Here is a 23626-nt window from a genome sequence, read left to right as displayed (position 1 = left end):
GAACTTGGGAAAAACAAAACCAACCTCGGTCTTTTATTTGCATACTCATGAAATCTGTACGAAAAAGATAAAAATATGTTCTGACATGCATTGTGTAGACATGAGCTAAATTCTGTCATGTGATTTCTGAAATCTGAAAAATGAGCGATATTGAGAATATGAAAAGTTGTGCATTTATTCGAAAAGATATTCTGGCTTTTGTGTTCAGTGTGTGTAAACTATCTGATTCTGTTTTGATACTCTGTATTATTTTGATATAACATCTGAAAACCTTTGGCATGGTGTACTGGTTTTCGTTTCTGACTCTGTCTCTGCTTTGCTCTACTCTGCTCTGTTATGCTCTGCTCTGTTTGGGTTGGTACCAACTTCTCTGTCTCTGAGTGCATCCACTTTGGAAACAAAGTGGTTTTATTGTGGTCTTTCCTATGTGCACACTCGGGGCTCCGAGAAGAATAAAGGAAAGATTTCACCTCTGTCTCTGCCTGGTTTGGCCACCAGGGTTAGCACAACCCTACCACGGGGGTGAAACATGGTCTCTGCTCTGTTTGATGCTCTGTTTTGATCTGATGATGATACTCAGTTTATGTCGTGCCAAAGTACTATGGATTTTACTTGTCTTAAAACCATCGCTCTGTTATTTTGAAAATATGTTCTGTTCTGCATGATAACTCTGAAAAATATTTTGTTCTGTATACTCTACTTTATAAATGCTCATGTTTGCACGCTAGCATATGATTTCTGCTTACTGAGTTGTTGATAACTCACCCCCTATCATTATAATATTTTTCAGATGATGTGGTGAGTCCAAATGAGGACCTGGATTAGAATGCTGTTTGTGTTTAAGCTAAGGAGATGTTGGTAGAAGAAGGACTTCTGGTGTTCTTGGTCTTAATTGTCTTTGAGTTTTATTTATGTCTTGAGTTTAGTAAGATTTATGAAATTTTTAGTTGGTTTGTTATGACTACCGGGAGGTTATGGACCCCTTTGATTTATTATTATTGCATTAAAGATTGTGTGGAGTTTGTAATGAGATTATTGAGAAGATTTGAGATTAATTTCATTTATGAAGTTTTTGGAGAATTTTCTTTGGATGTGTTGGGAGACATGTTTATGAGTGACAAGTAGTAATTCTCCAAGCCACCCGGGTTTGGGGCGTTACAGAGGAATTATGAAACAAAAATTATTAGATGATTTGGAACAGATTGTTCGATTCCATTCAGGATGTTGGAATCCTACCCAAAAGAATTATAGTATTATTAAAAAAGAAATTCTAGCTATCGTATTATGTATTTCTAGATTTCAAGATGATTTGTTGAATCAAAAGTTTTTACTTAGAATAGATTGTAAATCAGTCAAGAAAGTTTTGATTAAAGATGTTAAAAACCTGGCTGCTAAGCAAATATTTGCCGGATGTCAAGCTATATTAAGTATTCTTTATTTTGATATTGAACATATTAAAGGAGAATCTAATTCTCTTCCTGATTTTCTATCCCGAGAATCCTTACAGGAAAAATCATGTCATCTTCAAAGTCAAAAGTAAAGTCCAAATCCTCATACGCACGGCCACCATCTCCTCCTTATCCTTTGACTTGTTCCTCTGCAACTCCAAGACCATATACGGTATTGAGGTCATTACTGCAAAATATTAGACCCTCTTATAATTCATTTTCACTAGTAGCTTCTCCAAAATTGCTAACCTATTCCAAAACTGTTTCTCCCTCTTCCTCTTCTCATTCCCAAATTATTAATTCTCCATTATTATCTCAGCCTTTTTCATCTCTTATTATCATCAAATCTCAATGGCACGCAGTCTTTCCTATTGAATCTGAAATTCAACACCTGTCTGACCCCCAGAAATTACTTGATGCCTTTCTTTTACCAAACTGGCATTATGTTCCGCAAAATATGAAGAAAACTCAGCATTTTTATGAATTCATATTAGTAGATACCGACTCAATTATTCTCTTTGAAATTCAACATTCTCAACCTTCTTACTTTGGAACAATGGGGAAAAAATCCCTATTTAACAAGAAAGTTCTCTCATCCTTATGATCCTTCTTATAATTATGATTACTATGAATACCAGCAAGCATGGACAAAAATGTTTTTAAAACAAAAAAAAAATTTGTGTCACTCATGGTTCCTTCATTTTGACAAATTACAAGAAATCAACACACTCCCGAAATGGTTCTCATTATGATGGGAATATTACGGACCCGAACCTCTTCTCCTTTCTCTTCCCCTTCAGGAAAGTCTCCGAAATTTTACTTCACAAAGTGACAGTCCACCAGCATTAAACCATTGTTCACCACTTCTGCTCTTCTTTCTCAAAACAAAATTAAATTTGATTATGAAATGGGAATATGTCATCAAACCTCTTCCCTCTCTTAAAACCATTATGTTTCTAGCCCGTCATGTTTCCCTCAAATGGTGGGAAAAATACAATTATGATTATGTATTAAAGATGTTTTCAAAAGTTACCAAAACTCCAGAAGTTTTGGTCTAACGACACAAATTTCAAGCACAATTAGCAACCATTACAAACAAGAAGGATTTGAAAAAAATTAGCCGAAGCAATGTCACAAGTATCAAACAGTGACGATGAAGAAGAAGCGCAACATCTAGCCAGATTATCTCCACTACAACAACCCGCATTATCACCAGCTCATCAGGCATCTCCTTCTCAACAGGCCTCCCAACTTCAGGGTAACCAAGCCGCCTCTCCTTTTCAATATTACTCACCTTACCATCCAGTACATCTGATGGATTCTCAAGACCCGTTTGAACTTGAATTAGCAAATTATGATCCTCAGAATATGTGACTCCAAAAGATTACTAATTTCTCAATTAGTCAGCATGACAGACGGAAGTTGTCAGGAATATTATCTCCCCAGAAGATTATTATTCATGATAGATTATTTTCTAGCAAAACAACAAATGTTTTTGTACATACAAGTTTACGTGTCCCGTTCTGTGTTTGTTTTTAGCGTTGGCTGATACTATTTTTGTTTTTAGTGTCGGCCGGTACTATTCATGTATTATTAGACTTACTATTTTGTACTGTTCTAGTGTCTATATAAAGAGGTTCACGAGAGAAGAAGGGCATTCAGAATTCTAATCTGAAAATCCCTTCCTTTGTCGCCCAAACCTCTCTAGTCCTCCTCACTTTGTAAATCTTCCAATCTTCCTTCCCTCATGTCTTCAGCTTCCAACTTCTTTGAGAATTAGTCTCCTTGTAAGTATTATGCTTTTAATGAAAAAGTTTATTTCATATGTCTTTTCTATATTATTTACTTCCTCATGCATATGGTCGTTGACACCGCCTGCTCTATTTGTTATCATGCATATGGCCGGTTTTACCGCCTATTATACATATTATTAGTATCTTAATATCGTACTATTATCTATTTATTACCTAGGATATACGCCTTTAGTATCAGAGCGATTGATGATTATATTAGTATTATATTGTTATTTTTTATATATTGTTAAATTTTTTTTTATATATTGTTAATATATATTATATAGTGTATTTATCATATATCATACTATGGTATATATTTTATGATATTATAATAATTATAATATAGTATATTTATCATATAGTATATACAACAATATTTGTATAAATATTGTACTACTATATATAGTATACATTAAACATATATATATGTTTAATGGTAGTTAAGTATGTAAATATATAGTATACTTATATAGCCATTCGAACAGAGTACTGGCCTGTTCGAACGGACCAGGATCATGGACAAAAATGAGAAGTTTCAAGAATTCACGTGTTTGAACGGGGTTGTACAGAGTTTGACGACTAAATTCTCTGTTCGAACATCGAAATTGGGATTCAAACAGAATAAATTAGCAGATCACACATTTGAACTGGATAATACGCATTTCAACATGACTGCTCGATAGAAAATACCCAGTTTGAATGACGAATGGTTGACATTTGCACAAAGCCGTTCAAAGCCCATTCTCTGTCACACGCCAGTCACTACCACCAACTCCGCTGTAACCAGGCCATTTTCTACCATCTAACTGGTATGGCCCTTCACTTGAATGTACTTCTTGTGTTTTAAGCTTATATGGACTTGGAAAGGTTTTTGGATTTCGAATCCAATCCAACCCCTTTTTGGTGTTTTCCAGCCGCCATACACGGCGTTTGGCCGTAGAAATGATGGAGTGAAGCCTAGGCTTCACTCCATGTTAATTTGGACGGATTAAAACCAAGAATTCTTTGGTTTCCACGTTCGGTGCTGAGTCCACTTAGCCAAGGATTTCATGGATAATTGCGTTCGAATGACTTCAAACCTTTTCGAACACGAATTTGCCAAACAATCATTTTAGCATTCGAATGTGAAAGAACACGTTCGAATGTTAAAAATTGAACTGATGGTCCATTCGAATAGGTTTGGCTCTCTGTTCGAACGTAACATTTATGTTGTTCGAAGGCTTAGGATTTATATTGTTTGAACAACATATTTATTCGTTCGAACGGGTAGTAAATGTTTGTACATGTTAAAATGTTGTTCGAATGTTTATAAACTGTTCGAATACTGATCGATATTGTTCAAACGATATTATCTAGCATTCGGATTAAATACTTGATTGTTTGAAAATATTAGTTCTTGTTCGAACGAAGTTGTTTCTATTCGAATATCACAGTATATAATATAATTAGAACTTTATACTTTATTTACTTTCGTTGTGGTTTTATGAATAGTGAACTAATGGCATACATGGGAAGAAAATGTGGGAGAGAGGGCCAACCTAGTAGTGAAGCTAGTGAGACAAAGAGGCCGATACTGGTAGAGTGGGAGATCATTATAGATGACTTCTTCAATTTTGTGTGGGATGGATGGAGCCTCTTTTCTATTATCAGCGATAGTGGATGAGACCCGATTTGTCAGTAGAGGGGTGTGGCTTATCTAGACATGGTCAATGAGTTTTACCGGGCCATGGGTTAGATGGAGGCTAATGAGGAGTCCTTCACGTTTACCATTCGGGGAGTGAGTATTACTATCTCAATAGACATTATTGCTGATTTTCTTGGGATCTCACTTGAGCCTGATATATACCCTACACAACAACTGGTAGCAAGGACAGATGGTGAAGATGCCATCGAGGATGAGGCTCCAGCAGGTGATGGTCCCACACACAATGAGATTTGTCAGTTGATTCATGATGATTCGGCTCCTCCATATGATGGCAAAAAGGTGACCAAACAAGTAGATTCTATTGCATTTTTTTTAATGTTGAATTTAATTGTTTCCCGTAATATTGATCCGAGGAAACACAAGACTGACTTCGGCATCGAACGAGCTCAATTTATGTTATGGATAGCACGAGGAGAGTTGATTGATCTGCCTTTATAGTTCCTCCTCTGCATCCCATCTAAGTCATGGTATTCAATTGGAGGTAGTCTACTGTATGTATTGATGATCTCTAACCTCCTACTCTAATTGGGGGTTAATGTGCTAATGATAGAGTAGAGGCAACCACATATTAAACCCCTTAACAAGATCACCTCCAGCAAGAGGGAGAGCCAATTGTGGAAGGCTCGAATTAATATTCCAGGGCACAAGATACTAGCACAGAGCGTGATCCTGCTTCTACTGATGCCAATGTTGATAGACAAGCTGTAGGGGCTACTATCATGGAGAAACGATCCTTGCTGGCAGAGCATCACATACTTTTGATCCAAAACATGGAGAGGATCATGGTGAGGATCATTGCGCCCATCATGGTTTGACTGCAAGAGATTAAGAGATGCATTACTTCATCCAGAAAGACCTAGATAATCTTACACAATAGTTTTATTTTTTATTTGACTTTTTGTGTTGTATCGAACGTTGTCGATTTAATTACTATATCATTTTCATTTGTTATATATAGCTAGCTTGTTCATTGTCAAAAATAATTTTCCTTATTTTAGTTACTGTTCATTAATACTCCCTTGAAGGTAATGTTTTTTTACCATAATAAAACTCATTAATTAATTTTTAAATTAATTATATAAAATTCTTAGGAATATGAAATATTTTAATTTACCATAAATACTAATAAATCCATATAGGTAGATTATTTATCTTTAGAAAGTAATAACTAATAAACTGAAATAATATTTATTTTTAAAATATTTGAATGCCTTCCAATAAATTTCTATAATTAAATGGTATCATTCGAACTACTACTATGAGCATTCGAACAGTTTATAGATCTGTTTGAACATAAAAGTACCATTCAACCTATGTTACAACCATCCCTGCCAAATTTATTTATAACTTCCCATGAAAAAGTTGATTCGAATGAATAAATATAGCGTTCGAACAAGATCTAACTTTCTCAGGGCACAATTTTGTATACGTTCCCGCCACAACTATTATTCGAACAGTTATGTCAACATTCGAACATAAATTAAAATATTGTTTGAACTTGTATTGGAGCATTTGAACACTATATCAACAGCCCCGCCAGATTTATCTATAACTGCCCACCAAAACTTCAGTTCGAATGATTAAATATCTTGTTCGAACGGTTTCAAACTATCCCCGGTACAATTGTATATATTTTCACACCACGACTATTATTCGAACAATTATGTAACGATTCAAATGGTCATTAAAATACTATTCAAACATTTTTGTTAACGTTTGAACGGTTTTCCTTTTTTGAGATGCTATATTTCGTCACAAAAGGTCTAGTTTGAACAAATATTTCTTTGTTCGAATGCATAAAAAATCGCATTCATGTTTTGAGATGAAATTTAAAATTCCTCCCTAAAAGATTTCATCTCTAAAGATCAAATATCTTGTAGTGCATGCAGGAGGCACGGGTAGTGGAAAGGTTAAGTTTAATGACGTGAAATCACAAAGACTGAAAGTTGTAGTCAAGATTTTTTAAGTGATCAAGATTGTTAGTGCAAGGGGGAACTAGTGCTCGGTCCAAAGAAGTCAGCATCCGTGGGGTATTTTTTTTACTTGGAGTAGTCCGCAATCGATCGGTATCCACGAAAAAACTACCCAAAAAGTATTTGTCTTTGTGATTCCCAGAAATTCAAAGGTGGCTGCTGGCGAAATATTTATTCAAACCGTTTGGGTATAATTATCAATATAAATTTTATTACGACTTTCCAGTATAATATATTAAAACATCTGACACAGGTCTGTAATGTCATTCCATTCGTCGTTTACAGCATTATTAATATTTCTATAAATACTTGAACCCGCAATCTGTTTATGATCTCATACTAGCCCCTGGAACTGAAAGCACTAGAATTAAGTGCCATTTTGCAACACCGTCTTCAATACTACGTACGGTGCCAATTAACTTCTCAAATGTCAGTTCAAGTTTAACACCCGGGCCAGCCAAGTCCATTTTACAAAATTTTTGGATTTTTAGTTATGAAAAGCCCATTTAGGATTGCGAGTAAAATTTTGTGGAAGAGAGTTCGGGCCGGCCTACGATATTTTTGGCGAAGTAAAATTTTTCAATAGGTTTGATAATTAGGTTTAAAATCTTTTAATGGACCAACTGGATCTTCACTCAGAAAATTTATAGGACAAGTGTATTTTTTTTAGGTTGAGTTGAGGTCCAAAACATAGGAAAAAAGCCCATGCATTATCCCATACTTGATCCATGACGTGGGCTGATTATATATTATTTTAGGCTAAAGAGCCCAGGCCCGTGGAACGATTCTAGACTCCATGTCGCACGGTTACACGCTCGTTTTCCATATTCATGCTCATCCCTCATTCATTTTTCTCTAAGTTTTATCTATTTCCTGTTTATATCACATACATGTTTTAAGCATCCTCAACCCTAGAATAAGTGCCGCTATCCTCTTTTCACGACCTCACCCATCCAAACTCGCTGGGCATCCACCCTCCTTTGTGAACCACGGCTACCACCAACCGAAAGCCACCTTGTCCTTGCAGCTCAACAGATCACCTGCTTCCCCCACGTCGAACCACAACCTAACCACCCACGGCGCCAGCTCTCTTTGTGTCGTCATTACCAACCCAGCACACACGAAACCGTTGCCACCCTGCACCAAGCACAACCTACACCCAGGCATTGAAAACCACCAATGGAAACACTTTGTTCCACTTCTCCCAAAATAGAAAAAATCCCACAACTTGAACCCACCACCTACACACCTCGGGAAAGCCACCCACTCGCACAAAAACACCACCACAAGTCACTGCCATGGAAGCTGAACGTCCTCTTATTTTTGCTCTTCAAAACAGAGCACTTCGTTTCACCCCCACCTTGAGCCACTGCAACCACCCTCCACCGAGAACTCCACCACATTGTGACCCCATAGAAACTGCCGCTAAAGACTTCCCATCACCCTAGTCCGCCGCACACAGCCTTAGGCCCCTAGTAAGCTCACACCATTTCTTTTTATTTTTTTTCTCTTTTCTCTCAGTCTCTCCCTCTCTTTTTCTCATACTCAGCCCAGCTTGACGGCATCTTCGCAGCACTCCTGATCTTCAGCTGTGCCACCACGGTCCTCCAACCAGCCTCGTCGCTCCTTACCCCCCCACCATGCCTCAGTTTCCCTTAGGTAGGTCCCTGCTGCTGCTCACGTTTTAGACTCTGTTTGTTGTGGCGACCCCAACCCCTATGTATGGGAACACGGGAATCGAGACACCTGGATGATGACAACACGGTCATGCATCCCAACGATAGTGTCAAGTGTGTGTACATGCAATAGTGTACAATAAAAACTCAGCGGATAATTAAGTCAACTAAGTACTAGAATTTAAACACAATTTAAATATCAATAAAAAGGTTTAAAAAGTTATACAGTCATCCAAAATAAATATAATACAAGTCCCAAATAAAATGAGTGATATCAAATCACTCCTCGGGCAGAGCTGACTCCTCAGGCTCACCCTCATCCTTATCTGTATCGAAATCTGCGTTACCATAAAACGGTACCGCAGGTAAGTATAAACCAAACAACCCTCAGGAATAAAAATGTATTAATGCAACCAACATGCATGCATATTATGAAATATGCATTATTCTCAAAACATCATTTTCCCCGAAAATGAATATATTCCAACACACGCCAAAATCCCATTTGGCCCAAAAATATCCGTAAAACATTTTCCCAGAAAATGATTTACACAAAAAATCCATATCCAACACACGCTATTTTCCTAGAAAATAGTCCAATAATCCATTACTACCATATGCACCATGATCTCCCCTAGGGACCATCCACACGTCCTGGCTTCGTAGCGATGCCCAGTTCCTCGCCCAGCGCGTTCGTGGCCAAGCATCCTCTAGTCCCCGCCAGCAGAAGGACCACGGATTCGGCACGAGACCATCTCGTCCGATCCCATAGTCGCTCGACAACAATCCAGGGATGTCACTCAATATATTATGCTCTCGAGTGACCAGAGGAGCTCCACCAAAGTAATGCCCCATCTCAGCTTGGGGTTGTGATACACACGCACCCAAAAATCCTTTCACATGAAAACCCAGTTTTCAATAAACACATGAACATGAATGCAATACACAAAAATCCAGTTTCCATTACAAACATGATCATGCGTGCAATTATGCAATGTACATGAACAGACACAATATTCAACAACCAACAATTGCCAACACAATCCAATCATACAAACAACTCCATTCTCCAATCCATCTGACCCCCTACTCCTCGGACCCGCATAAGCAACCAGTTCACAGTGAAATGAGTTAGTGCAAAAATACATTTAAATCACAAGAGTTCTTTGGAAAATACTTACAGTGCTATTTTATAATTTTTGAAGGATCACGGAGCTGCAAGAAGTGGCAACACAGCAACAAAATAGTGTCAAATGCACTGTGGCCATGGGTCCCAAAAACCCAATTTTGAACCGGTACAAACGAAGACCCGAGATTGATAGGGAAGGGCTTAGGGATGTCGGTGAAGCTAGTGGTGGTGGTGTTGGTCGTGGGTGGCGGCATAGAGGGTGGTTGAAGTGCAAAAATACCCAAAACGAAAATGGAGTTAGATGTACTTCACCAGTGGTGGATCGGAGTTGGGGTTGGGTGCATTACGTTGCTAAGAGGTCGAGGATGAAGTGGTGAAGAAATGGTGGCCAGAGGTGGCCCGACGGCGGCGCACGAACACAAGAGGTTCTGCGACTTTGCATCGTGCTTGGGGACAAACGGCGGCCCGAGAGGCTAAGATTGGAGGGGAGGGGTCGCCGGCAGGTGGGGAAGGAGGTGGGCTAGGCAGTGAGGCACACGGCAGCGCGCGGCGGTGGCTGGGTGGAGGAGAAGAATTTGCACGATAAGAGAGAGAGACGACGACGTGCGCGCGCGCGGGAGAGAGGAGAGAAGGAAAAAAATGAGGAGAAAAGAAAAAGAGGAAGAAAAGAAAAAAAGGAAAAGAAAAAAGTGAGGGAAAGAAATGAGGTCCAATCCTCACATCTAGGGTCACAAAAATGATCCAACGGAAACGATTTCAAAACAGCAAGTTAAATAAAATAATTCAAACGTAATGATGAAATGAAAATAAAAATAATTAACCCAACAATAAACTAATTTAATATGAAAAGCAATTTAAATGCATAACAATAATTAATATTAAGAAAGCACTTCAAAAAAAATAATTTTCACAAAATTAAAATCATAAAAATAAACCAACTAAAAATCCAATAATTTTAAAACAAGAGAATAAATTTTTGAATAAATAAAAATAATCCTTTAGTAAAAATACACTAAAATACGGAGTGTTACATTGTTGTTGTTGTTAGTTACTTAAAAAGGAAAGTGTCGAGTGTCTCGGTAACCTGATAGATTATAGGTGTTATTACCCTTTTGCCCTCTTATTTTGAAAACATCAACTGATTATGTATTTTGCATTGGAAACGTGGGCTGCATGTGATTTTTATTTATTTGGACTTAGGTACATGTGGGTTTATTTTGTTAAGTTGGTATTTTTAAGAGACTAATATTTTTATCGGAATATTTATTAAATAAATACTGATAAATTTTTGGAATGATCAGTAAGTACAAAATCTTATTTTGAATCCTTTTAAAAGAATATTTTTTATTTAAACAAAAGTATGATTTTCTACTTATAATGATTCGATATAGTTATGTTATTTAGTTTTATAAATTATAGTAAGATCTCAATCGTAAATAAATTAGAATTTAATGTTTTAGTCGGAGTTATTAAGTTGGATATTGATGTGTTTAGAAAGTGATATTGGTATTTAAGGAATAATGAGAATTTTGGGTTTTGAGGAATTAAAAATAGGTTATTTTAAAAGTTTGGGCTTAAATATCGAAATATGAGATTGATTGGAAATTGATGAGAAATTTACGTGATTATCTTGTAGGTGACGATTAATTTTGTTTGGCATTGTTGAGGAAATTTTTGAAAAGCTAAGAAGTTTAGGTAAGCAGGATTCCTATACTAGTTTTGCATAAAAAGAAATGAACTGAGATTGGTTTGTAAAAATGCGCATGTTGTTTTAAAAAGAAAATGTGAAAAACAACCTCAGCATATGTTTTGCATTCACTCATGAGATATATATGAAAGAGAAGAGAAATGCTTTTGACATGAATAGTGTATACATGAGCAATATTTGACATATTTCTGAAATATGTAAAAGAGCGAATATGATATCAATGAGATTTTTATACATGTGATATGAATTGATTTTGATCTGTTTTTGATCAAATGGAAATGATATGAATATGTTTAGCACATGCTTTGATATGATATGGATATGAAAAACCTTTGGCATACTTATCTATTTTGATTCTGAGTTTGAGTATGGTGCTGATATGATGATACTAGTTCACGTGATATGGTTGGTACCATCATGATATAATATGATATACGTGCACCCACTTTGGAAACAAAGTGGTCTTTTATGTGTTATTTCCTATGTGCATACTCGGGGCTCCGAGATTGAAAAATGAGAAGTTTCACAATATGATACTGCCTGGTTTGGCCATCGGGGATAGTACAACCCTACCACAGGGGGTTAAACATAGTATATGATATGACATGATACGATACGATATGATATGATAAGATGAAGATGTTAAGTTATGTTATCCCAAAGCGTTTTTGAACATGAAAATGGTTTTCGAAATTTGAAAATGATTTTTGAATATGAAAAGATTGAAAAGTCGCTCTGATTTTTCTGATAATACGTTTTGAGATGTGCATATGAAAATAAAATATTTTGTTTCTTCATACCAAAACTTTCTAGAAATGACTCATGCTTACATACTAGTATATGTCCTCTGCTTACTGAGTTGTTGATAACTCACCCCTTTTCTCCACAATATTTTTCAGATGATTTGAATGTTTCAACTGAAGATCAAGAATATGGAGCATTGGTGAGATAAGTTAAGAATGATGGATTAAACATAGAAGGTTTATATGAGTATTGAGGATTTTTATTCAGTAAGCTTGTTGTGCTCTGATGATGTGAGTTGTTGAGAGTTTAATGTTTATATATTAAGATGTATTGTCTTAGAATAATTATACTGGAGTAATTGATGTGAATTAATGAGTATTTTGTGCAACAGAGAAAAAAATTAGGGTATGTACTGTGTGGTTGGAGTTGATTATCAAGTAACATGAGTTAACTTTCTGGACCCTCGGGGACAGGTGTTACATCAAGTTTCAGCACTAGCTGCTCCAACAGCTCAGAATCATGTTATGCATTCCAGAAATTGACCGTACGTGGCTCAACCAAATTTCAACCCAGCATTTGGGGTGACCGTTTCCTCTCGTATGCTTCTGAATTCCTGGTAATTAAAGATTGATAGGTATCGTGTTTACATTACGACATCATCATGTGTTTGAACTCTCGTAATTCTAGTAATTAAAGATTGATAGCAATACATTTACCACGAGAGGTACTTCTGGGTGGACCAGTACAGTTCCGTTAGATGAAAGGTATTTGGGTCGACTGAAGTGCACTATTCGGAATAAAGCCAAAGCCGAGGGTTCAATAGCAGAAGCCTATATACACGATGAATGGTTAACATTTTGCTCTCTATATCTTCATGGTGTTGAGCATAATTTAATCGCCAAGAGCGAAATGCTGATCTTGCTGCTCCGCCTCCTCGTGAGCTATCAGTGTTTTCCCAGAATGTACGACCCTTGGGTGCACAAATAAGTTACGATTTAATTGATGGAAAGTTGGGTAAAATTCGGTGGTATGTGCTAAATAATTCTCAGGAGATTGACGATTATCTCAGGTATGTCGTTTCATGCTTTGAATAATTATAGTTTTCTTAAAATTAACTATAATTGTTGTGCTCAAAATATATTTCTTTTGCAACATGTTATAACAGTGAGCAGATGGACAAACTTTGGACGGAAGGCGTAGAAAATATAGAGGCAAGACACGAGGAAGAATTTTCCGAATGGTTTGAAGAACGTCTATGAACTAAAATTATATATATGTTATATTTTGAAATTTTTAACTCTAGATAATGAAATAATAAATATATACTATTTCAATTGTTAGATTTTGGATCAATGTGCTCGTGGTGTGTTGGTCGAGGGGAGTCATCGAACGAATGATATTGACTATTATAGTGTCATACGTGATATTATCGGATTGAAATATCTGGGTGGCTCTGTAACATATGTCTTTAAATGTGATTGGTTGGATCTAGGCGGTGGTCGGGTTTCGATACATAGGGATAATCACTTTACGAGTATCAATACTGCATCTAAATGGTACGAAGGTGATCCATTCGTATTGGCTTGTCAAGCTACCCAAGTCTATTACTTGATTGATCCAATGAAAAGTGTTGATGAAGATAGTGGAGAGATAACTTGGCGAGTCGTACAAAAATTAGTTCCTCGAAATATATATGAAGCAGGAACGAGTGCAGATTACGAGAATAGTAGAGATGAAGATGACACTCCGATTGTAGAGACATACCAGGAAGATGGAAAGGGTATTAACTTGTTTGTTGACCTCAGTGCACTCGAGTTGCTCCCTTTGTGTAGAGATGATGTCCCACCTGTCCAACTCGACCCGTCTGTATTAAATGATCATTCAATTCAAATAAGTGAGGAGGAAGAAGAAGAAGAAGAGTCAGAAGATGAAGACGAATCAGTATCCGGGCAGGAGGTAGAAAAGGATGATGAAGAAGAGGTGCATGATGATGATGAAGATGTTATTGATGGAGATTCTGAAACAAGCATGAAAAATTCATCTGAAGATGAAGAATAAAAGTACTAAATATTTTATTCATATAGGTGACTATAAAATATCTTGAATTTTCATAATTTCTTCTAATTAATTTTCTTTGATATAATTAATTATTTTCAAGAATGCCGCCAAAACGACAACGAAGAAATGTGTCTCCGCCAAGTCCAAGTCCTGAATCCATTGAGGACTCCCCACTCAAGGACTCCGTTCCTGAAGATCAAGCTAACACAGAAGAGAACAACAGCCAGTCGACAGCTACCGGTAAGAAAATATTGTCGTTGATAATTATATATATAGTTAATACTTTTGTCTCAATAACTATAAAATTATAATTATACTATCTATTATCATGTAGTTAATGCATCTACACGTCGCGGTCGTGGCTATATACATGGAATCTCTCTTGAAAAAAATAGAAGGCACGAAAAACTGAAGATCACAATTCCTGATAATTCCACTGGAGGAGTGGATGATAGTGCAACAGCGCATTTGTAATACCCTACTTCTTCTTCTTACGTACGCTTCTTCTTTCTGACGTATGTTTCATCTTTATGACGTAAGTAAATCCCGAAGGTAGAGATTATGTGATCATCTGCCTTTCTTACTAGTGACTGTGAGCCACGTTATGCGTGTCGAACCATGATGGCGTGTCTCGAAAGATATCGTGTGACTTCTAGGACACGCCCAATATTTTAAATATGCTGGAAATATTTATAAGGAGTATTTCCACTATTATTGAATTAAGATTGATCTTAAATATGACAATCATAATATTCGTGAAGAGCTCCAAAAATATTATAATTGCCGGAAATCATTTTAATATTATTATTAAAATGATTTCAATTATTTAAGATATTATGAGATTTAAATTATGTTGAGAACTTTTATTAATTAAATGGTTTAATCCTTTTAAATATGTTAAGTGAGACTCATCATTTTATTAATGATGAAGAAATATTATTTTATAAACTAAAGTTAGTTTAAAATAATATTTACCTTAATTCCTCTAAGTGCTTTTAATTAAGTTAATAGTTAATGCATTTTGAATCAATGTTTTAATCCCTCGTCGTCAGATCATTACGTGGATCCCCAGACGAAGGGACTGGGTTAAATACCCATACCCCCTCTCTTTCCCCCTCATTTTCCCTATAGCCCCTCTCTCCTCCCTCTCCCCAGCGTACAACGTACACAGCTTCCTCTCCACGTCGAAGCCTCCACACCTCAGCCTACAATGTGCATCACCAGTCCTCACCGCCGGCACCACCAACTCCACCTCACGCCGGCGAGCCTCCCTAGGTCAGCCCCTTTCTCTCATGCTCTCCCTTTCTCCATTTTGAAAGTACATAGCCCGAATGGGCTTGGCACGTGTAGCGCAGCCGTGCGCCGCCCAACGACGCCACCACTCCCTCGGCAGCTTCCTCTGCCACCGGCCACCACTCCCCAGTGAACTCGGCACCTCCCATGCAGCCACCTTCCCTCCGTCGCATAGACGCATGCACAAGGAGACCCACGCACGGCTTCACCGTGCGCGGCCTCTAGTGCCACTGTACGCGGCACCCACGGCGACCCAGCACCCACCACACGAGTTTCCCCCTCACGCACGCATAGACTGCATGCACTTGCACTGCCGTGCACTGCCACCCACGGTGGGTAACCACCGTCATCAGCCTCCTCAGGCCGCCAACAAGCCAAGCCAACCACCCATGTCCCCGATCTACCACCCACAAAAACACACTCTCTCTCACTCTCCCACGGCTTTTCCTCCACGGTATGGCCAGATCCGTCACCGTGAGCCACCTTGATGCCACCATGAGATCCACCGCACCTCCCTTAGCCGAGCTCTAGGTCCAAACCACCACTTTATGTGGTGGGTAACCACTGCACGTGATGGACAGTCACTGCGTGTGATTGACTGCCACTGCACATGGCTAGAGCAGTCGTGTTATGCTCCTTGCCATCATCACAAGGCCACCATGAGCCCTTCCAAGACCACACCTAGCTATCCAAACACCTAAACAATTAACGTACTTGGGTTAGCCGCCACGTACGACTCTTCCGACATCATCAGCTGTGATGATCAACGAGCAACGCATGGGTTATGTCGTCGATGGTACAACCCTCTATTTCTCGTTAATTATGTTAGATATTGATTAGTTGACTAGGTTGTGGACTGTGCTGTTGGTTTTGTAGAATTGTGGTATTGTGATATGGTGCTGTGTAACGAAGTGTTGGGCACTCTATGTAGTGAGGTGTTGGGCTTGTCTGTGTTGTATGGAGGTGTATTGTGCCGTGTAGTGTACTGTGAAGTGTTGGGCGTAATTGGGAAGTGTGCTGTGAAGTGTTGTGGACTGTGCCGTGTAGTGTGGTTGTGGAGTATGCGTTGTATTGGAGACGTGGCAGATGGAATGGAAACAGTACACACTGAGTGTACTCTGTGTGTGTGGCGTAGTGTGAGATAAGGAGAGTATATGTAAGATACACCCTCCTGGCTTATTGTGGAACGGGATGAGTACGAGTGGAGTGTAATCAGTGGCATAGTGTGTATAAAGGGAGTACACAATGAGTGTACTCTGTGTGGGGTATGGTATATGTGGGGAGTACATGTGGAATGTACTCTATGTGGTGGACGATGCACCATATGGCGTGTATGCCATAGTGGTGATGTGGCGTAACATGCATGGAGTATATGTAGAGTGTATTCCATGTAGTGGAGTGACGCTCCATATGGCGGGTATGTCATAATGGTAGTGTGGCGTAGTGCATATGAAGAGAGTACACGATGAGTGTACTCCGTATGGCGGGGTAATGTACCATGTGGTAGATATGCCATAATGGTGATGTGGTGTGTTGTATATGTGGGGAGTACATGTTGAATGTACTCTATGTGGTGGAGTGATGCTCCATATGGCGGGGATGCCATAATGGTGATGTGTCGTAGTGTGTATGAAGGGAGTATACGAGGAGTGTACTCCATGTGATATAGGGATGCACCGTATGACAGATATGCCATAGTGGTGATGGAGCGTATGTAAAGGGAGTATAAGTGGAGTGTACTCCATGTGATGGAGTAATGTACCATATGGCAGGTATGCCATAGCGGTGATGTGTCGTATGTGAAGGGAGTATACGTGGAGTGTACTCCACGTGGCAATTACACTCCTTGTGGCGTGTCGTAGAGATAAGGATGGTTATGTGATTGATGGACGTGGAACGTGATGGATAGTGTCGGGAACTGTGGAACAGTGTCCCGAAGTAGTTATGGCGTAGCTTGTAGTCTGAGGTGGCAAGTGTCTCTGTGATCGACTTATGGCTAAGAGTATGCGTGAAGTAACAGAACAAGTGTAAGAGTACGCAGCGGAAGCATGATTGAGCAACGTCACGAAGTGACGTGGTTATTGGAAGTCATGCTTATGATGGGCGAAATGTTAGAGTGCAGGAATGGCGTAATGGGAACGTGACGAGATGTCATGATGTGACGGGAGTACGTGAGGAATCGTACTCGTGATGAGTCAAGAGTTGATGTAGCAGAATGTTGGGTAACGCGACAAGATCATAGTGTAGCTCTGGAGCAATCTCGGGCTATGTGACATGACAGAAGGCGTAGTTGCGAATGGAGTCTTATCGTGTTAAGTGTTGGGATGAACTGTCAAAAGGGACGGGTAGCGTGAAGAGTCATGCTAGCCGGGTTAAGAGAAGATTGGTATCGGAGTATGGCCCTTGTCCCTACGAGCAGGTGATCAACATGTTATATGTTGATCTTAGGTGATAAAGGGGTAAGGTACATGTGTAATCTGGTTAAACACAAGTGTCGGACAGATTCACCATATGTAATGGGTAATCTGTCATGAGCATAGTTGCACAGTGCTTAAGCCTCAGAGTTGGCTTAGAGCCGTGTGGCTTGTATGGGTGGGAATGAGGATTTAGTGTGGGCTAAGATGCATGAAGGTAGTGACGAATGCATTGTTAGGATTGAGATGTGTGATTCCATCAGTCGGAATCATACGTCGAATGTGGTTGTAAGAAGCGTAAGACGAATGTCTTAGTGTCTTAATCCTAAGGTGAATAATGGGTTCACTTTAGTGGATAAGCACTTGAGACAAGACTTTGAGTTGGAAGATGTGGTGACCGTAAGTGGTCCCCGAAGGGTTTAACATAGTAAAGGGCACATAAGTGCACGGGATAGAAGGAGAGTGTTCCAAGTATAGTGTAGTTCTATTTCTAGTTTAAGTTGCTTATGCATTAGATAGAGAATGATGCTAAGGTTATGTGTATGCATGTAGGTTGCCATCTGACAAGCACATGAATGGACTAAATGACATGCAAGTAGCATGGAGTCCAGGTAAGTGTTACGTTCATACTCTTCTAGAGTCTTTATAAGATAAAAGGAAAATGAAAATGAAAACTTTTCCTTTATGACACTTTAAGAAAATACGAAAGACGTTTTAAGAAAGAAAATGCTAAGTGTTCAAAGGTATAAGTATGTACGGCCCCTCCTTGGCAGCCCCTGTTTACGCATCCAAAGTATTGATTGTACACATGTGAATGGATGACTGTACATTGTATCTATTGTGTGTATTTTCTAAGAAACTCCATAAACTGATGAAGATGCATGAAAGGCATGACAATGGATGCTTTTATGGATTCTACAAACCGACGCTCTCATGTGTGCCACGGGGTGATGCTCGTGGATGCCATGATTGATGACGTTCAAGGTGATGCTTATGGGATGTCACGAAAGCTGACGTTTAAACCCATGTATGTTCTTAAATGAAGTTTTCCATGAATGAACTGTTAAAGAAAGGATAGGACTGAAATGAACTGAAAAAGGAAAAGACCATTTTCGGGTTTACGCCCCAAACAATATTTTCTCACGAAAAGAAATGTTTTCTCATGAAAAGAAAGGACTGTTAAATGAAAGAAAGAAATGAATGAAAGCTCCAGCTTTTTCGAGCTGACATGAACGAACGAATGAAAAGCAAGAAAGAAAGAAATGAAAGCATGAATGTATGAAGATACGTAGTGGCCACATGAATGAATGAAAGGGTACCAATGAATGGGTAGATTGCAATGCCGGGTAAGTAGTACTGGAAGTGCACCCAGTACTGCCCCCTATGAAAGGGATTCCCAACCCGTGGCCACGGGCAGAATCCGGGTCTAAAGGAAGATTGCTAACCCCATATACACGGGGCGTAACAGTGTATACTGGCCTATCAAAGTGATAAGAGCGAATGGATGTATGCATGTATGTATGAACGCACGAATCTTTAAGAAATGAAGGAACTGACGGGGGACACGTTTTAAAGAAAGGAAAGCCTTTTAAAAAGAAAAGTCCCGTCCAGTGACGTTTTCAAAAGAACGCACGTATACACGTAAACACGCACTCACTCTTGAAGAAATGAAGGCACTGACGGGAGAAACGTTTTACGAAAAGGATGCCCATGTTTTAAAAGAGAAAAATCCCGTCCAGTGAAGTTTTCAAATGAACGCACGTAAGCACGTATGCATGCACGTAATAGTATGTACGAGTGATGAATGCATGAATGAAAACCTATATTGTTATATTTTAACCGTATGAAGTAATGCTTACTAGTCTTCGACTCATTTTAGTTTTTATGCATGTCCCTCTCCCGACAGGAACTGCATGATCAGGACGGACACAGCTCATGGGGAAGAGCACGGAAGTCTATGCACGAGTTTTAAACGTACGAGAAGCCTTTTTATTATAAAATTTATGTTTCTCGCTGTAAACCTCTTTTATTGTCAAAGCACATTTTAATTTATAAACGTGGAGTCTCGCACCCTGGGTATGCAAGTGAAAAGTTTTAAATAAGACGGTAATTCCCGTCGTCCTTTTATAAAAATATTTTGTAAAAAGTCCCACCACAAGGACGGGCGTTATAGCTTTCCTCCTATATTGGCACAGTAGTTCGAGCTTATGCTCCATTTTATGTGCACTCATGGTGAGATGTTCGAAATGAGATTAAGGAACACATTCGAAGTCGTGTGCTGGTGAGTTTACTTTTCAGTATATTTTTTTCACCTAGATTAGTATTATATATTTTTGACCTGATTCCCTTGTTAGAATGAATTCGACCTCGACTTTGGCCGTAGCAAGGATTTGAGAACCGTGAATGAGTTGATGGCTACACTATTCCGTCGTCACAAAGGATGATATCATGACCACTTCAAGAAGTTTGAGACGTTAGAAGAGGCTGCGCAGTCTCCTTTTCAGCAGATGAAGTTAGATGATTGGAGAAAGTGTTGTGATCTTTTTTCATCTCCAGATTATCAGGTATTTTTCATTTATATCTTTTAATTATTTACATTCATATTCGTTCTATATATTATATGTATACATATTATAATTAACATTCTTAATATATTTTGTAGCACTTGAGTTCTACAAATTCACAGAATAGATCCGTTTTGACTGTCCACCATCATACTGGTTCAAGGTCATTCCATCGTCTTGCTGAAAAAATGGTAATTAAAAAATTAAAAAATTCATTTATTTTCCTGATATTCTTTTATTTAAGTACTAACATTATCTTTTTAAAATTGCTAATGTCGCTTTATTAGAAATGTGATGATCCTGAAAACTTTTCCTTCATTCATGTTTATGCTGCTGCTCACACTAATGAACATAGTGAGTGGATGGATCCTGTCGCTGCAGATAATTATGTAAGTAGTGTTAATTTGCTGGTGATTTTAATATTATTCGTACGAATTTGGAAAGACGGGGTGGTCGTCCTAGGCCAATAGTGGCGATGGATGATTTTAACCAATGGATCCATGAGGGTGGTTTAATTGATTTAAGTGCACAAGGTAGTAATTTTTCTTGGTGTAATGGCCAGAGTGGTTTAGCTAGAGCTTGGGCTAAGTTGGATCGTGTTTTATTGGATGCAAATTTACTGTCTTTGTTCCCTACGGCCTCTTGTTCGTATTTACCAATGACGACTTCGGATCATTGCCCTATGCTGGTTGAATTTCTCAAGGATCCTTATTCCTATGGTCCTCCTCCATTTAGATTTCAACAAATGTGGGTTGAGCATCCAGAATTTATTGATTTTGTTAAGCAGGTGTGGTCTGTGCCGGTGGTTGGAACGGGGCTTGTCATTCTTGCTTGTAAGCTTAAAAAGGTTAAAGTGGCTCTTCGAGAATGGAATAAGCGAGTGTTTGGGAGGACTAATGCCCATATTGAATCTTTGGAAGCAAAGGTTGAGGGTCTGGAAGGGTGTCTGCAAAGAGAGTGGGATATTGAAGCCAAGAGGGAGCTTGTGGTGGCTTTGGATGAATTGTGTTCTTGGAGACGTAGGGAAGATATCAGATTAGCTCAAATGACTAAAATAAAATGGAATATGGACGGTGATCGTAATTCAAAATGTTTTCATGTATGGTTAGCCAATAAACGACGTAAAAGAATCAAAGGGATAAGAACTCCAGATGGGGTTGAGTTTAATTCGCCAAAAGAAATTCATAATGGGGCTGTTGAGTATTTTACAGACTTTCTTAAAAACACTAACTAGTCACGAGTACTTCCCGAGTTATCAGATTTGATTTCGCCAGTTATTGATGTTGAGGATTGCACATGTCTTGGTCGTATCCCTTCATTGGATGAAGTAAAGGAGGCTCTTTCTTCGATTCCTATAAACAGTTCTCCTAGGCCTGATGGTTTTGGAGCAGGTTTTTTTAAAACTTGTTGGGAGGTGATTAAAATGGATGTCTTCGCAGCCGTTTCTGAATTTTTTATTTTCAAAAAGCTTCCAAGGTTCTTTTTGGCTTCTTTTATTGTGCTAATTTCGAAGACAGATGTGCCTACTGGTTTCGACAAATTTAGGCCTATAAGTCTGTGTTCGGTTTTTTATAAAATTTGTTCAAAAATTATTGTAAGTCGTCTGGCAAATTTTCTTCCCAAATTAATATCTCTTGAGCAAGGAGCTTTTATACTTGGAATGAATATTTTTGAGAATATTAGTATTACTCAGGAAATGGTTCATTCCCTGAACAAGGACACTCATGGAGGAAATATTATGATTAAAGTTGATATGGCTAAAGCATACGATCGAGTAGATTGGAATTTTTTGTTGGAGGTTCTTCGTTGTTTTGGATTTTCTCCTTCTTTTTGTGATTTAATTTGTGCTTGTATTTCGAATATTTGGTATTCTGTATTGCTTAATGGAACGATGAGAGGTTTCTTCCAAGGTGGTCGTGGGTTACGTCAGGTGGACCCATTATCGCCTTATCTTTTTATTATTATTCAGGAAGTTCTTTCTTGTCTTTTGAAGCAGAGTGTGTCATCACACAAGATTGGTAATTTCTCCCAACCTAGAGGTACTCCTCAGATCTCCCACCTTATGTATGCAGATGACATTGTGATTTTTTTGAATGGGGGTAAAAAATCGGTTAGGGAACTTTTATTGGTATTTGAAAAGTATGAAGCATGGTCGGGTCAAATGATTAATAAAGAGAAAACAGCCATATATTTTTCTTCAAAAATTTCTGTTGCTCGTAAGAGAGCCCTAAAATGACTGACAGGGTTCTTAGAAGGTTCCTTTCCCTTTAAATATCTAGGGGTTCCGATTGTATTGGGGCGTCTAAAGCATGTGCATTTGGAGGAAATGGTTAATAAATTTGGAAAAAAATTAGTGGTTGGAAAATGAAGCTACTCTCATCGGGTGGCCGTCTAATACTTCTTCGGCACGTGCTTTCTAGTATGGCTTTACATTTATTTGCTATTTTGCAGGTTCCCCAATCAATTATTAAAGTTTTAAATCGTATGATGAGTACATTTTTTGGGGGGGAGGTTAATGGTAAAAGTAAAAAAAGTGGGTGTCGTGGGATAATATTTGTAAGCCAGAAAAGGAAGGGGGCCTAGGCTTGCATAAATTAGAGGACATACAAAAAGCGTTGCATATGCGGCTTGCATGAAATTTAATTCAAGGTAAATCATTATGGGAAACTTTTTTTAAAGGAAAATATGTGGGATCTTCTCCTTGGTCTCTCATTGATACAAAAAAAGGTACGAGATTTTGGAAAATGATTATGAAGAGTATTCCTGATGTGCTTAATAATTCAAGATGGAAAGTGAGGGAGGGGAATATTTTTTTCTGGTATGACAAATGGAGAGATAGGGGTCCTTTATTGGAGGAATTCCAGATGGTGGGGAATCCGCGGATTACAGTAAAGGAGTGTATGCTGAATAATAGTTGGGGTATGGATCTTTTGGTTTCTTTAGTTGGTCAGGATAATGTTGATGATATAGTTGAAGCTTTGGCCGGTTGTAAGGAGGGGTCGGATGTGCTAATCTGGACTAAACACGAGAGTGGAAATTTTTCTACTAAATCAGCATGGGATTGTATTAGAATTAGAGGTTCTAATTTGGATTGGCATCCTTGGATATGGCATAGGTG

General features: G+C 38.5%; 1 protein-coding gene across 1 annotated transcript; it reads left to right on the top strand.

The window, feature by feature from the left end:
- The first annotated feature begins 20983 nt into the window (after positions 1-20983).
- Positions 20984-22979, top strand: LOC118347673. Its single transcript, XM_035687693.1, has 3 exons — positions 20984-21607; positions 21743-21899; positions 22960-22979. Exons 1-3 carry the CDS (start codon positions 20984-20986, stop codon positions 22977-22979), a joined length of 801 nt encoding a protein of 266 aa, XP_035543586.1.
- Positions 22980-23626: the final 647 nt, after the last annotated feature.

Source organism: Juglans regia, chromosome 2 (assembly GCF_001411555.2).
Source record: "Juglans regia cultivar Chandler chromosome 2, Walnut 2.0, whole genome shotgun sequence".
NCBI classification, from domain to species: domain Eukaryota; kingdom Viridiplantae; phylum Streptophyta; class Magnoliopsida; order Fagales; family Juglandaceae; genus Juglans; species Juglans regia.
The sequence above is the reverse complement of the archived record's forward strand: the minus strand, read 5'-3'. Positions and strand labels throughout refer to the sequence as shown.